Source organism: Cyanistes caeruleus, chromosome 6 (genome assembly GCF_971803275.1).
Source record: "Cyanistes caeruleus chromosome 6, bCyaCae1.hap1.1, whole genome shotgun sequence".
Classification (NCBI taxonomy): domain Eukaryota; kingdom Metazoa; phylum Chordata; class Aves; order Passeriformes; family Paridae; genus Cyanistes; species Cyanistes caeruleus.
In genome coordinates this window covers 67524608-67539297 of record NC_141706.1, presented here as the reverse complement: position 1 = coordinate 67539297, position 14690 = coordinate 67524608, and the positions used below count along the sequence as shown (strand labels likewise).

The 14690-nt window shown below is 46.7% G+C and overlaps 1 protein-coding gene across 2 annotated transcripts in view; it reads right to left on the bottom strand.

Moving 5' to 3' along the window:
* Positions 1 to 1952: 1952 nt before the first annotated feature.
* MDGA2 (MAM domain containing glycosylphosphatidylinositol anchor 2) overlaps positions 1953 to 14690 on the bottom strand; it is a 192261-nt gene continuing 179523 nt past the window's right edge. For both annotated transcript variants that reach the window (XM_086892409.1, XM_023927218.2), the window contains 5 exons: positions 14423 to 14578; positions 11996 to 12154; positions 8051 to 8181; positions 2695 to 2800; positions 1953 to 2211 (listed from right to left, as the gene is read on the bottom strand). In XM_086892409.1, the coding sequence (XP_086748535.1) occupies positions 2123 to 2211; positions 2695 to 2800; positions 8051 to 8181; positions 11996 to 12154; positions 14423 to 14578 (641 nt within the window). In that variant the 3' untranslated portion in view covers positions 1953 to 2122. The remainder of the gene's footprint in view (positions 2212 to 2694; positions 2801 to 8050; positions 8182 to 11995; positions 12155 to 14422; positions 14579 to 14690) is intronic.

Sequence of the window (14690 nt, the reverse complement as noted above, 5' to 3'; positions counted from 1 at the left end):
ACCAGTATGGACCAGCACGACTCCAGCTGACACCAGTCGACCAAGGAAAGCCCCTCCAGGGCCTCAACAAACACACGCACCACGGGGCTGCCTTACCTGGAAAGAGGCTTTATTGAACAGAGCTGGAAAATTATCTCTTCAGTGGAATTACTGAATTTGCACAAACATTTCTCTACAGAATAAAAAAAATCAAGCCTTGTCATTGTTTTACTGCATCTCGTTGTGCTTTTTATACTCATATTTGCAATTATTATACTCATCTTTTGTTTGTTTTCACATTTGTACTCCAATTATTTGCATATCAGGTTTTTGTTTTTAATCCTAGGGTGTCGAGAGAACACAGAATAATAATAATAATTATAATAATTATAATAATAATACTCTTCTTTAGACAAAAGTCTTTTTTTTTTTCTTAAATGAAGTTAAAAGCTGAGATAATTTAAGGAAAAAGGTCTTCAAATTTCATAACCAACTGGAAGGGAACTTTACAATGCAGTGGAAAACCGGCATGTGTTCGGGTAGCTCGAACCCATTTTGTACAGCTTTTATTTATTTTTTTTTTTTTTTTTCTCCTTGTAAAAGTGGATTATTTTTAATTTTTTTTTTTTTTAATTTTTTGTTCTGTTTTGTTTTTTTGAATTTCGCTACAATAACAAAATAATCTTTCACCCTCTGCACCGAGTCTGGTTTCCGGGACAGAGGCAGAGCCCCCTCGGGGCGTCCGGAGCTCCGGATGTTGGGAGCCATCCCAACGGAGGGGGAGAGTAAGAAAATCATCCCGTGTTTCACCACCTTCTGCACCAAGTGTGTGTCTGAACCACCTTTGTTCCTCTGGTTGACCCACTGGAGAACCTGAAACGACGACGACAACAGAAAGTGCTGCTCCCACGGGCAGCACCTACGGGAGCTGTTCCGAATGGATAAGAAGCTGAAAGGCCATGGCTGTCTGGAAGGTGACACAACACGGATCTCATCCCAAAGGCTTTCCACAGCAGCTTAGGTCCATCCATCCTTCTCCAGAAGCGGCTCCGTCTCCTTGCCTGCACACCCAGGCTCCAGAGTTTGTTTAGAAAAGAGTTTGCACAACCCACGTTTTTAGCGGTGCAAAGCTTCCGTGTTGAAATCATCGTTATTACATTTATTAGAATTATTTTATATATATATATATATATATATACACATATATATATATATAGTTCTTTTTTTTTGTTTCTGTTTTTTTGAAATCAGGCTTGTTTCATTGAAGGCACTTGGTTTCCATGGCAATTTATAAAAGACGGTGGTTTGGTTTCTTCACTTCCGTAGAGCTGATGACTCCGGTGGGGAGGGGAGAGGGATCTTCCAGCGGCCGCGAGCAAACTCCCAGTGAAGCCTGTGACAAATGTGAGCCCAGGTGGCACGTCCTGGATGGGAATGCATGCAAAAGGAGACAGCGCACAGTCACCAAGCAGAGCCGTGAGGAATGAAACGGGAATGTCTGCAAACAGCTCCGATTCCGGGTTATCCTCGAGGGGAGGTGGCAGCCGAAGTAGAAAGGGCCGACATTTGTTTAACTCTACGCTAAAAACCTTCGGGAAGGGAAAATGAACGCCAGCTCTTCACGTACCCTGTTTACAGTGAGGTGTTTCTCTCTCTCTCTGTGTTTGTATTTCCTCTCTCTCTCTCTCTCTCTCTCTCTCTCCTTCCTCCTTTTTTTTTGGCAGGCCATTCGGTTTCCATGGTAACAAGCAAACGATTCATTTGAAACAAAACCAGCCATGACTTTGTGCTTTGACAAGGGTTTCTAGAGCTCTTTGCCGAGAGTTCAACCAGATGATGCTGAATTCATCAGTGACCACTGAAGCACCTGAAGGTCTCTTCCTTACTTAGGCCAGATCTTGGTCTCAAGCTTGGTTCTTAGTGAGTTCCACTCCCGTGACGCCTTTTCAAGTCCCCAGTGCTTTCTTAATCTGTTCTTTTTTTTTTTTTTTTCTTTTTTAATTATTTATTTACGCATTTATTTAACTTTCGAGTCAGTCAGTGGAGGAATCTTTGGTAGTTTGTTTGGAAATGTCCATTTTACAAAGACTCTTTCTTCATGCCAGTGCCTGGTGAATCTTTTGTAGCCTCTGCCAGGATAAGGTCACCTCTGATGACTTAAGACAGACATGAGGATGAGGAGTGGGAGAAGTCGTATATGCGCTAATGGCCCAACAGCACCTGATCGTAGATCTGCAGAAAGGGGAGAAAAACAGAATTAGAGAGGTGCCCACACCCCCTGGCACTGCTACAGTGTTCCAAAGTCACCTCCCAGCAGGAGGGGACAAGGACAGCCCTCAGCAATTGGATCGAGCAGGAACTGGGATGAAAATCCACCTGGTTGTGTACTCACCTCTGTTTTAATGCACACACAGGGTGGAGGGATGAGACAGAGCCCTCAGGGAATCACAGCAGTGATATCCATGGATTTCACCTTGTTTGGGCCCCCTGGACATTGTTCTGATGTTTTATCTGCCTGAGTATCTCAAATCCAGCCCAGCCTCCCCCACTGCTCTCACCTCTGCCTCATACCCATCATCTTCCCTTGTGAGCAAAGCATTCCCAAGGACAACATTCCATCCTTCCAGCTGAACCAGGGCAGGGATTGTTCTGCTGGAAAAGATCCATCTGGGAGGTAGAAAGACGGGAAGCAACCTGTGGGGAAGGGCCACTTACTGTTGGCCGGTTGGTCTGATTTCATACACTCTCCTTCCACAATGGACACATCGTCAATAGCAATGTCCCCTTCGATTCCAGGGCCACGGATTCCTTCAAAGATGAGCTGGAAAAAAAGGAGATCAGAGGGTGATTAATTGAAAAAAGTTCATCAGAGCAGAGAGGGATAAATAAAAAGTGTCCAGAAGATCTGAGAGGGATCAATAAAAAAGGTTCTGTTGTGTTTGGCTCAGCCACAGGGATGGGCTTGGAATGTTCTACGGGCACTTTTGGGGTGGAAAAACCAATTAAATGGGATTGGAATGTTCTATAGACACTTTTGGAGTGGGAAAAACTATTCAATGGGCTTGGAATGTTCTACAGACACTTTTGGGGTGGGAAAACCAATTAAATGGGATTGGAATGTTCTATGGGCACTTTTGGGGTGGGAAAACCAATTAAACAGGACTGGAATGTTCTATGGACACTTTTGGGGTGGGAAAACCATTTCAGCCGAGTTCTCATCAACGTGAGGGTGGGCAAGGAGGGAGTGAGAGCTCTGAGGGCTTTTCCTCTTTGGAATGAGCTGGAAATCATCCTCAGTTGTCACCTGGTGTGTCCAGGGCAGCTTCACCACTGGGTGCTGTGGCTGTGTGAGGACAATACTCCTGAGCAAGGAGCAGGATCCAGTGGAATTAAAGCTTTAAGGAGATAGTTTTTCCCAGAAATTCCTGCTCCCTGAAGAGCACAGCTTGAAGGATGTGCTGAAGGACCAAGCGTCCACTCAAATTCAGACTCCATGAAAACACAGAGGAGCCAGAGAAATGCCATGGAAAACTGAGGTTTCTGGCAAAGAGCAGGATTCCATGGAATTAAAGCGTTAAAACTGGAGGTGTTTTTCCCAGAAATTCCTGCTCCCTGAAGAGCAAAACTTGAGGAACGTGTTGAAGGACTGAGATTCCACTCAAATTCAGATTTCATTCAGATTCAGGAGCCAGAGAAATTCTACGGAAAACTGAAATTTCTGGCCAAGAGCAGGATTCCATGTAATTAAAGCTTTAAGGAGATTGTTTTTCCCAGAAATTCCTGCCACCTGAGGCGAGCAGCAAAAGCACAGCTTGGGGAATGTGCTGAACGGCTGAGCATCCACTCAAGTTCAGATTCCATGAAAACACACAGGAGACAGAGAAATTCCATGGAAAACTGAGATTTCTGGCTCTTGGAGGTGACCCAACAGGTCCCTCCCATCCTCGTGGGCAGTACAGGATGTGTCCCCTGCATCCTTCTCCAGACCCAAAGCTTGGGAGAAGCCTCCCAGGATCCAGGCTGCCGTCTCTACATCCATAACACAAAGTTATCTTTATCTCAGGGGAAGATAATTCCTCAAGGGAAGGGAATTCCTTTCATTTGGATCCCACTGGGATCTCCTGGGTGGATTTTAACTTCCCAGATCTCCTGCTGGGGCAGGAATTGGTGGCAGGGACAGCCCCACTTCTCTCCCACCCTTTTTAAAACAGCACAAAAAGAAAGGACTTTTCTTTAAATGAAGACACACGCAAGTATCCAATTCCAAATGGTGGAAGGAAATTCCATGCTAGGATCTATTTTTCCCAACACGTGGGTTCTCATCAGGTTTAGAAGCTTTGATTCCATCTAGGAATGGCTTTTCAGAGGAATTGGGATGAGTTTTATCACAGCAAGGGACACAGTAGAGATTTGATTCCAATTTAAGAGGAACTTTAACCTCTGCTGAGTGGATGACTGGGATTTTAAAGTCTTGTTGAGGATTTTCTCTCCAATATTCCCCATCTGAAACCAAACTGCTGGAAGAGGAAATCGCGCCGGGATCTCGAGGGGAAAACATCTCCTCCCCCAAAATCCTGCCCCTGCTCCTTGGCAGCAGGAACAACACCAATCAGTGGAGTTGAAAGTCCAATTTTTCCAGACAATGGAAAACAATTTCCAGCCTAAAGGGCTCTGTCCAAACACAACAGGCAGCGTTTAATTAAAAGCTGCATTTGGCAGTGGTTTCGGTGGCCCTCAGGGAGGGGTTGCTCCACACTCGGAACAAATCACGGCACAGGAGTTGGCAGGGCACAGAGCAGAACCCAGCCTGCAGCTCCCAGGGATGGCCAGGAGCTGCCAGTGGAGCAGAATTCCCTATCGACATCCCACAAAAAACAAACCCCATGAAGATTTTTGGGGAGCTGCTGTTGAAAATACTGCTGTTAAAAAACTGGAGAATAGGGGGTACCGGAAAGGTCACTCTGCTCTTAATGAAATGGAATTATGATCCTAAAAAGCCAATTCTGAGTGTTTTGGGGAAGGATTCAGCTTCTGCCTCATCCTTGGAAGTGTCCAAGGCCAGGCTAGACAGCGCTTGGAGCAGCCTGGGATATGGAAGGTGTCCCTGACATGGCAGGGGTGGGATGAGTGTATTTTTAATCCCTTCCATCCCAAACCAATCTGGGATTCTCTGATTTTTCCACAGGATTTCAGGCAGATTTACATCCTCCCCTGTGTGCCCCCCTTGCCCATCTCCCTTTCCCTGCTGGGCACTTGGGGTGTCCCAGGACAAAAGTGAGGAGCTGAGAGGTTTCAGTTTGGTGCACATCGACCTGAAAAAGGGGTTAAAATGCTGCTGGAGACTGGGAAAACTGGGACAAACTGGTGTTCCATGTTCCCCCTGCCAGGGACTCCTCCAGCCTGAAAATTTGGAATATTCTCTTCTGGATGGGTGAGTGACAGAACCGAGATCATTCAAACGCGGAGATGAATCCTAAAGGAGCTCCACAAGAGGTTTGTGATTTGGGATTGGGAATCCTGCGGGGCCAAGGGCCGCAAACCCGGATGTTCCCGGCTCATCCTGCTGATATTGGAATTCTTTGGGCACAAAAGTGGCCGAACCTGGGTGGGCTGAGCCCCATCCAGAGCTCAGACAAGAGGGGGTGGCACTGACCCAACAGGAGGGGCCAGGACCTGCTGATCCCAATCCTTTGTGAAAAATCCTGGAATTTTTATTTGGATAATGCAATATTTAGACCCTAAACTAGCAATAAATCCAATCCCAATCATCCATGCCATCGCCATGTCCTACTGCTCAAACCTGAACTAAAATGGACATTTCCTGGGTGACAGAACCAAGGCATCCTCTTTTTGGGGCTCTCTATTTTTGGGGAGTTCAGTCTTAAAAAATACTGAACATCTGAATATCTGAGCTAGATTTGTGCAAGTTTTTGTGATTTAAAGCACTGCAGCTCTCCCAGTTCCTCATGAAAAAAGCTTTGTTCTATATCACAGGCACTGACAAGGTATAAAATCTTTTACCCCTATAAATTACCCTATAAAAAGTTTTAATTTTCATGTCACTGCAGTGTTTTACTGCAAAGATTCACTTCCATTCCCTCTCCTTAAATTTAACTGGGAGCTTTATATCCCTTCCTACTTACACTCCTAAATGGAAAATAAAATTTACTTTGATGCAAGAGATGCTAAAAAAAAAGTAATTTAAGGCTCCAAGAGCTCTGACATTTATTTGTTGTATTTGGTCAGAGCTTTACATTTATTTTATGCTGAAACCTTTAAACACAACAACGCAAAAGGTGAAAAACAGCCAAGGAGAGGAGCTTCCCTTTAGAATCTCCTTCCTCCACTCCTCTGGATTGCTGCTGCCAAATCCTTTGCATTTCCCTGCCCAAGGGTCTGGCTCTTCCCTGATTTTCTAAAGCCCTTCCCAGGTCTCCAAAACCCCCTGAGAACCCTCAAATCCATCTCTTCTTTCCCTTTCCCAGGGCATCTTTGGTGTTCAGGTATTAAATCACTTCTCTGTCCTTCACTCTTCTGAATTCTTGGATTTATCCTGACTCCACCAATGAAAAACTCAACCACTCTGATCTTCCTGTGCTTGGCCTGGGCTCTGAGAATTCCTGAACTCTGCAATTCCTCTTCTCCCCATTCCTGACACCTTGTTCCCATCAAACATCCCAGATCATCACTCCCAGCCTGGAACACCTCCCACTGTCCCAGGCTGCTCCAGCCCCAATGTCCAGCCTGGCCTTGGGCACTGCCAGGGATCCAGGGGCAGCCACAGCAAATCTGGCAATTCCAGCCCAGCCAGCAATTCCCAATTCCCATCTCCCATCCATCCCTGCCCTCTGGCACTGGGAGCCATTCCCTGGCTCCTGTCCCTCCATCCCTTGTCCCCAGTCCCTCTCCAGCTCTCCTGGAGCCCCTTCAGGCCCTGCAAGGGGCTCTGAGCTCTCCCTGGAGCCTTCCCTTCTCCAAGTGAGCGTTCCCAGCTCTCTCATATCTCACTATACTTCACATATCCCTCCCACTCAATTTTCCTCTAATTCCCATTGGAATTGCTCTGCAATCCCATGGACCAAACCATTTCTCTCCTGTCAATGCCTCTCATGCATGGAAATAAAAACAAAGGGTCAGGATCAGGAATTCCCTGAAAATAAAGGAAGTGAAACCCAATGTGGATTTTCAGAAGAGCAGTTTGGATTTGCACCAAAGGGAATCTTTCAAGGCCAGGCTGGACAGGGCATGGAGCAGCCTGGGATAGTGGGAAGTGTCCCTGGCCATGGCACAGGTGGGATGGGATTGATTGGGATGGGATTGATTGGGATGGGATTGATTGGGATGGGATGGGATTGATTGGGATGGGATTGATTGGGATGGGATTGATTGGGATGGGATTCAATGGGATGGGATTCAAGGTCACTTCAAACCCAAAGCAATCTGTGACTTTTTCCCAAAAATACATTTTCTCCCTTAGGAGACCCGGAAGTGACAGAGAGGTCAGAGGAGGACCCTGCACCCCGGGCACGGCTTGTGACTCCCACGTTCCATGAGGACATTCCCAGCCTCACCCGCAGCAGGACCTGCTGGCAGCAGCTGCTTTTTTGGGAGTGTTCCAGTTCCAAACAGCTCCTGGTGTGCCTGGGAATTGCCCCTAAAGGTCCATCAGCACCTCCCTGTCAACCCCAGCAGGAAATGTGTGAAAAACCTGTCACAAGCCCCCGTGTCTCATGCTCCCAGCAGGCACTCCCACATCATCCCTTTTCCCTCAGAAATTCCACGTATTTCCAAAATACCTCTAACACAGAGGCCCTAAGTTATTTCTCCCAGCGAATAATTTTATATTCCACTTGCTAATCTGAAATCAAAACCTGCTGGAGTCACTCCCGACATCTTTGGGAAGCTGGAAAGTGTTTTGAATTCAAGCATTGTTAAGCTCCGTGGTGCTCAAGGAAAGCAATTTTCTGTCCTTGAGCAGCTTCCAGAGCTGGGAAATCCCAAAGAAAAGCATCAATATTCCCAGTCTCCCTCCCAGGCCCGAATTCCCGGCTCCTGGAGGCGCCAGCCTTACCTGGAATGAGGTGGGGGGGTTGATGTTCACCCGGGCTTGGTTCCAGTGCTGTCCCTTATTCCCACTCGAAGACCACAAGGGGTTTTCTATGGCAGTCTGACCCTTGAGCCGCAGGTAAACATTCAAACTTCCTGGAAAAACAGGAGGAGAACTGGATATCTGTATTTTAATTTATATTGATGTTTTTGTAATGTTATCTTGTAATATTATGTTAAATTAAATCATTATGGAATCATGGCCTGGCTTGGGTCGTAAGGGACCTTAAATCCCACCCCATTCCACTCCTGCCACCTTCCACTATCCCAGATTTCTTCAAGCTCTGTCCAGCCTGGCCTTGGACACTTCCAAGGATGAAGGACAAGCTGAATCCTCCAAAAATGCTCAGGATTTGCCTTACAGGGGATGGAACAGGATTTAAGGTCCTTCCCAACGCAAATCACTGTGTGATTCCATGAAGTGACTGGCAGGGGGTAAAACCAGTGGCCAGGAATAAAAACTGGGAATGAAGGAACAAAGTCCTGTCAGGAGAGCAGGGGATGCTCTGGAATCTTGGCTTTTTGGCCCTTCAGCTTTCCCACTCTGCTCTCCCAGCAGGTTCTGCCTCTCTCTTTTTATTTGGGATGGCTCTCTAACAGCAGGAAAAACGGCTGTCCTTGGAACATCAGTTGGAAATGTCCCATTTTGAGGTGTGGATGGAAAAACGGGAAGTAGAGATTGGTGGAAAAGGTGGTGGCAGCTCCAATGGATGTGCAAATTCCTCCTGTGCCGGTGCAGGGACACAGGAAGGACAGAGAATCTTCATCTTCCTCCTTCCAACAATGGCTCCCTGTTTGCTGCAAGTCAAGGAATGGGAATTCCTATTTCTCCCATCCTTCAGGGATAATCTCCCTCTCCTTTGGATCCACAGCCGGTTCCTGTGGCAGCCAGTGCCCCCAGGAGTAACTTTGGGATCTGTCAGGAATTACAATCCCACCTGGGAGCAGGAGCTCCCTTTTCAGGTGAAGAAACCCCTTCTTTTCCCAAATCCCATTGCCACGGAATGGGATACAGATCTCTGGGATAAACATCCCTCATGGATGGTCTCATCTCTGCACTCTGCTCCCTGCAAAGGTTCCCAAGGACCTCTCTGTATCTCCAGGGAAATTTCAGCCCCTTCTGCACAGAATCCCAAGAGCTGGCCCAGAAGCTGAGCTGGATAAAAAATATAAAGGGGTTTGAATTACTTAAAATAGGAATATTCTCCTATGGATGCCACTGGGATTCCTCAGTTTTAGGAACGGAGGATGAAGCATCACTTCCTTTAAATCCCAAAACCAATCCACACCAGGAACAGAGCATGATTCCAGCATCACATCCCATTTTCTCAGGGACCTTTCCAAACATCATTGGAAATGTAGAAACAATTTGATGAGGATTCTTTTGGAAACAAAGTGCTTTGCCCCTAAAACATGGGAATAACAACCCTGGTACTGGATTGTTCTTGGGAATCTTCTGGATCCCACAGCACAGAGATCATAAATGAGATATTGGGAAGGAGTTCCTGGCTGGGAGGGGCTGGGATGGAATTCCCAGAGCAGCTGTGGCTGCCCCTGGCAGTGCCCAAGGCCAGGCTGGAGCAGCCTGGGACAGTGGGAGGTGTCCCTGCCCATGGAGTGGGATTTAAGATCCTTCCAACCCAAACCATTCCAGGATTCTGTGGTGTTTGGAGCTCAGCTAGCAGCTCCGACCCTGCTCTGGTGGGTAAATCCATGAGCTGGGAATGTTTAAGCCAAGAGCTGCCCCGACTGGCAGGATTCATTCCCAAAGGGGGATTGGAAGCTCCTCTCCACATTGGGAGCAAATCCCAAAGCCACGGTGAAGGGTCAAGGCCTGGGACAGCTGGTGATCAAACAGTTAATCTGTCCCAGCAATGGGATTTGGAATTATCCATGGTGGATTAATCCTTAATAAAATGTAATTCTGAAAGATTCTATTACCAATTCAATATTTTCCACAGAATCCCTGGAGCTGGAGGCACCTCTGGAGCTCGTCCCATCCAAAGCACAGCTTCATTAAAGGAGTGCATTTCCATTCCAAATTAATAATCTGGATTAATTCTTCATTAATCCAGATACAGCTGGATTTGGGAATCTCCGAGGACTTCCCAACCTTCCTGAGCCACCTGTGCCAGTGTTTGACCCTCACTAGTTGAAGAGAATGGAATTTTCTCTATTTCAGTTTATTCCCATTTCCTGTCCCTGAGCATCCCTGAGCTTCTCCACACTCTTCCTCCAGGGATTTATCCAATGTATAAAACCTTCCTGAGCTTTTCCAAGGCCACACTAGATGGGGTTTGGAGCACCCTGGGATAGTGGGAGGTGTCCCTGGCCGTGGCAGGGGGGTGGAATGGGATGAGTTTAAGGTCCCTTCCCACCCAAACCAGTCTGGAATTCTGGGATTCTATTAGAGAATAGAATTTGGAACATTGGCTAAAATTATGGGAACTGTATTTTTTTTTTTTTTAAATAAAGAATTAACATGATATCGAGCAATCTGGAATTTTGGGAACTTGTGCCCACATTTCCAGGAATAAATCCAGTGGATTTGTGGTCATGGACCACCACTGTCACCTGGGGCCAGATCCTTCCTTACCTTGCCAATTCAAGGATTTCCACAGGGAAGAGGGGATCCCAGTAAAAAACCCCAAAATCTAAGGACAAACACTTGCTGAAGAGGAAATTCAGGGAAAAAAACCCCAAATCCCACTGTTTTTGGACAAACCTCAGTGCCTGTTTTCTTTGCGTTATCCCAAATAACTTTACACTCCAAATATTTATCAGGAATTCCAAATCTATCTTTAACCCTTTATGTTTCTAATTTGTTCTTCTTAACACACCACAAATAAACGACCAGAATACGACCAGATATTGCAATTTTTCCATTTTTTCTCTCAGCATGGAGTGGCTGAATCCCTTCCTCCCAATAAAAAAAAAAACCCAGCACAGAGCCAGGAGAATTCCAACCTGGAGCTGCATCCACCTTCCTGCAGCACAGAGACAACGGGAAAAAAACCCCTGAGTGCGCTTGTCTGCTCCGCTTAAAATCTGAGCTCTGCCTGGGGCAGGGGGAGCTCGGACAAAGCAAGCACCAGAACTCTCTGGGGGGATGAGTTTGCCCTTGAAATAGAGGTAAAAATACATCAAACCACGTCACTTTGACACTGGAAGACCTCTTGGCACGCTGGGAGCACCAAGAAACCCACAAAGGGCTCCCAAAAATTGGATTTTTGTTGTTCAGGCTTTTGTATTTTCCTACTATTTTTTTTTTTTTTTTTTTCGTACCACAAAGAGTAATTTGATGTGGGTGTTGAAAGAGGCAGGGTTAAAAATAGACTGGCAGGTATCCTTTGAAAATCCAGATTCCTGCAGTCTGTGAGCAAATTCTCCATGACTTTTCCACAAGAAATGCATGAGGAATGAAGCTGCTCCCTGCCTGATCCTGAATTTAGCCAGGAATGCCTGAAACACTCACAGATGCTCCTTGAAAATCCATATTCCTGCAGCTTTTGAGTAAATTTCCCATGACTTTTCCACAGAAAACACCTGAGGAATGCTGCTGCTCCCTTTCTGATCCTCAGGAATGCCTAAAACATCCCGTTAGAATCAGGAAAAATCCTTGTTAAAATCAACTTTTCCCTTTCCAGGCTCTTAAATTCCCACTCAAATCAATGGGATTCCTGTGCAATTCCCTGCCCAAAATCTCACTCATGCAGGAAACCCTTCCCAGCTCTAAGAGGAAAATTCCTCCTTCCCACAAATTCCTGGGAAGCAGAATGCTGCCACATTCCAGGCACCTCCCTGGGTTACAACAAGCCCTCGGAGGGGCCGACGCTCTTCCCACGCTTTTCCTTCAAACAAGAGGGAGTTTTTCCAGCTATTTTTCCCAAAGGAATTGGCTTTCTCTCACCTATGTGCTGTCCATACATGTGATAGTAGAAGCTGAAGCAATAGGCCGTGTTGGTGGCTCCGTAGGGATTTTTGGGAGCGACGCTGAAAACGGGACTGACAAGTCTGGCCTTCTCCCCCTCCAGCCTGGGACGGGACGTCTCGATGTACATGTAAAAACCTGGAAAAATCCAAAGGGAAACCATTGGGATGAGGCCTTCAGCACCTGTATATGTGTGAAAACCTGGAAAAATCCAAAGGGAAATCCTTAGGATGAGGCTTTCGGCACCTGTGTATGTGTGAAAACCTGGATGAATCCAAAGGGAAATCATTGGGATGAGGCCCTCAGCACCTGGGATGTCTCAATGTACATGGAAAAACCTGGAAAAATCCAAAAGGAAATCATTGGGATGAGGTTCTTAACAGCTGGGACATCTTGATGTACATGGAAAAGCTGGAAAAATCATAAAGGAAATCATTGGGATGAGGTTCTTAACACCTGGGACATCTCGATGTACACGGAAAAGCTGGAAAAATCCAAAGGGACACCCTTAGGATAAGGCCAACATCCAACACAGATGGAAATCCTTAGGATGAGGCCCTTGACACCTGGGATATCTTGATGTACAGGTAGAAACCTGGAAAAATCCAAAGGGAAATCATTGGGATGAGGCCTTCAGCATGCAACAGATGGAAATCCCTGGGATGAGGCCCTCAGCACCTGGGATGTCTCAATCTACACTGAAAAACCTGGAAAAAATCCAAAGGGAAATCCTTAGGATGAGGCCCTCAACACCCAACACAGATGGAAATTCCTAGGATGAGGCCCTCAACAACTGATATCTTGATGTACCCATAAAAACCTGGAGAAATCCAAAGGGAAATCCTTGGGATGAGGCCCTCAGCACCCAACATAGATAAATGCAGGACCGCAATTTGGAATTACTAAGGATCCCCATAAAGTTTTTACTTCCATCTACCTCCATGTCATTTTTGGGACTCATTCTTTCCTACATGAAACCCCTGGGTTTCCAAAGGCTGCTCCAAAGCCATGTTTTCCATGGAAACTAAAATCCAGGAAGCAGGCTGGTTCTGGAAAACACCATCAAGCTGATGAACTTTTGCACAAAATCTGAGGGGGTTCAGCCTTCAGTCCTGAGGGGGAAATACATCCCGGGAAAGACGACTTGTAAAATAAAGGGAAAATATCATGATGGAAACCTTCCATGGAATATTTCCAACTTGTCGTGTCAATCCCAAAGAAGACAATATCCATTTATTCCATTCCTGGAAGTGCCAGCCACAGAGATATTATTGAATTAACCCAGCCAGATAAAGGTGGCGCAGGACAGATTTTTCCCCTTTGGAAGCGCACACGATAAAATAGCCGGAGCTACTGCGGGGTCGGGGTAAATTCAGCTGGAAGCGACGGACTTTTCAAATGCAAATCCACGCTGCAGTCAGGAGCAGATGTTAACGGGGGCAGCAGATTGAAAACTGCACGTTTGAACAATAGCCAGAGCAAAAATGGGGCAAAAACCAGCTCGTCGTGACAGGCCGAGAGAGCCCAAGGGAGAATTTAAATGACATCAGGTAGGAGAATGTTTTAAGACGAGCCACATTTCCCTGCTTGAGTTGAACGTGAAGGGAATCGCTCGGAAAATGGCGCAATAAAAATGAGGCGAGGTGGGAATGGCACCATCAGGGGTTGTGCTTTGGGAGCTGCCACTCCTCAGCACCAGGAATTCCTTCTAGAAGTCTTTGAAGGGTCTTGGTCTGAACTTAGAGCACCTTCCAGGGCCTGAAGGGACTCCAGGAGAGCTGGAGAGGGATTTAGGAGAAGGGGTGGAGGGACAGGACAAGGAGAAATGGCTTTAAAGTGAAGGAGGGTACACTTAGATGGGATATTGGGAAAGAATTCCTGGTACTGAGTGGGATTTGAGGTCCCTTCCAATCCAAACCAGTCTGGGATTCTGGGATCTTCTCCATTTAAACTCCAGGACCAGGATGAGAAGGAGCCTGAGATGTCCCGGCCCTGTGTGACAAAGGGCCAGGGGCAGCAGTGGGGCCTTCTGAGGGACATGGATTTGATCCATTGCTTCCCAGATCTCCCCACAGATGAACTCCAGCTTTCTGGGTATGGCTCTCACTGACAGAGGGAAGGAATAGATGGGAGATTGGGATGGAATTCCCGGCTGGGAGGGGCTGGAATTCCCAGAGCAGCTGTGGCTGCCCCTGGATATTTGGCAGTGCCCAAGGCCAGGCTGGACATTGGGGCTGGAGCAGCCTGGGACAGTGGGAGGTGTCTCTGCCCATGGAACAGGTGGAATTAAGATGAACTTAAATCCTTTCCTGTCCCAATCAATCCGGGGTTCCATAACCAAGAAATGTCCAAACTCCCTGGCCTGGACAGTTCCCTTATCCCACATTCCTGCCTGCTGGATCTTACCCTCCTTGGAGCCGGTGCGATCGGCGTTGGGCCCCGTGTTGGGGGTGTACTTCGTGTCCCTCGTGGCAGTGCTTTGTTTTGTCCAGTCAAAGTTGTCGGTGTCGTCTTGAGTGAAAAGGCAAATGTTCCCATCCTCAAAGCCACAGTGGAACTCTCCTGCCAAAACAAATAACAGGAAATCAGCGGCCGAAGTTCTCCATCCAATCCTTATCTTTCACATCAATTGTCCACAGTTTTCTTTAGCAGCATCTCAACAAAAAAATAAATC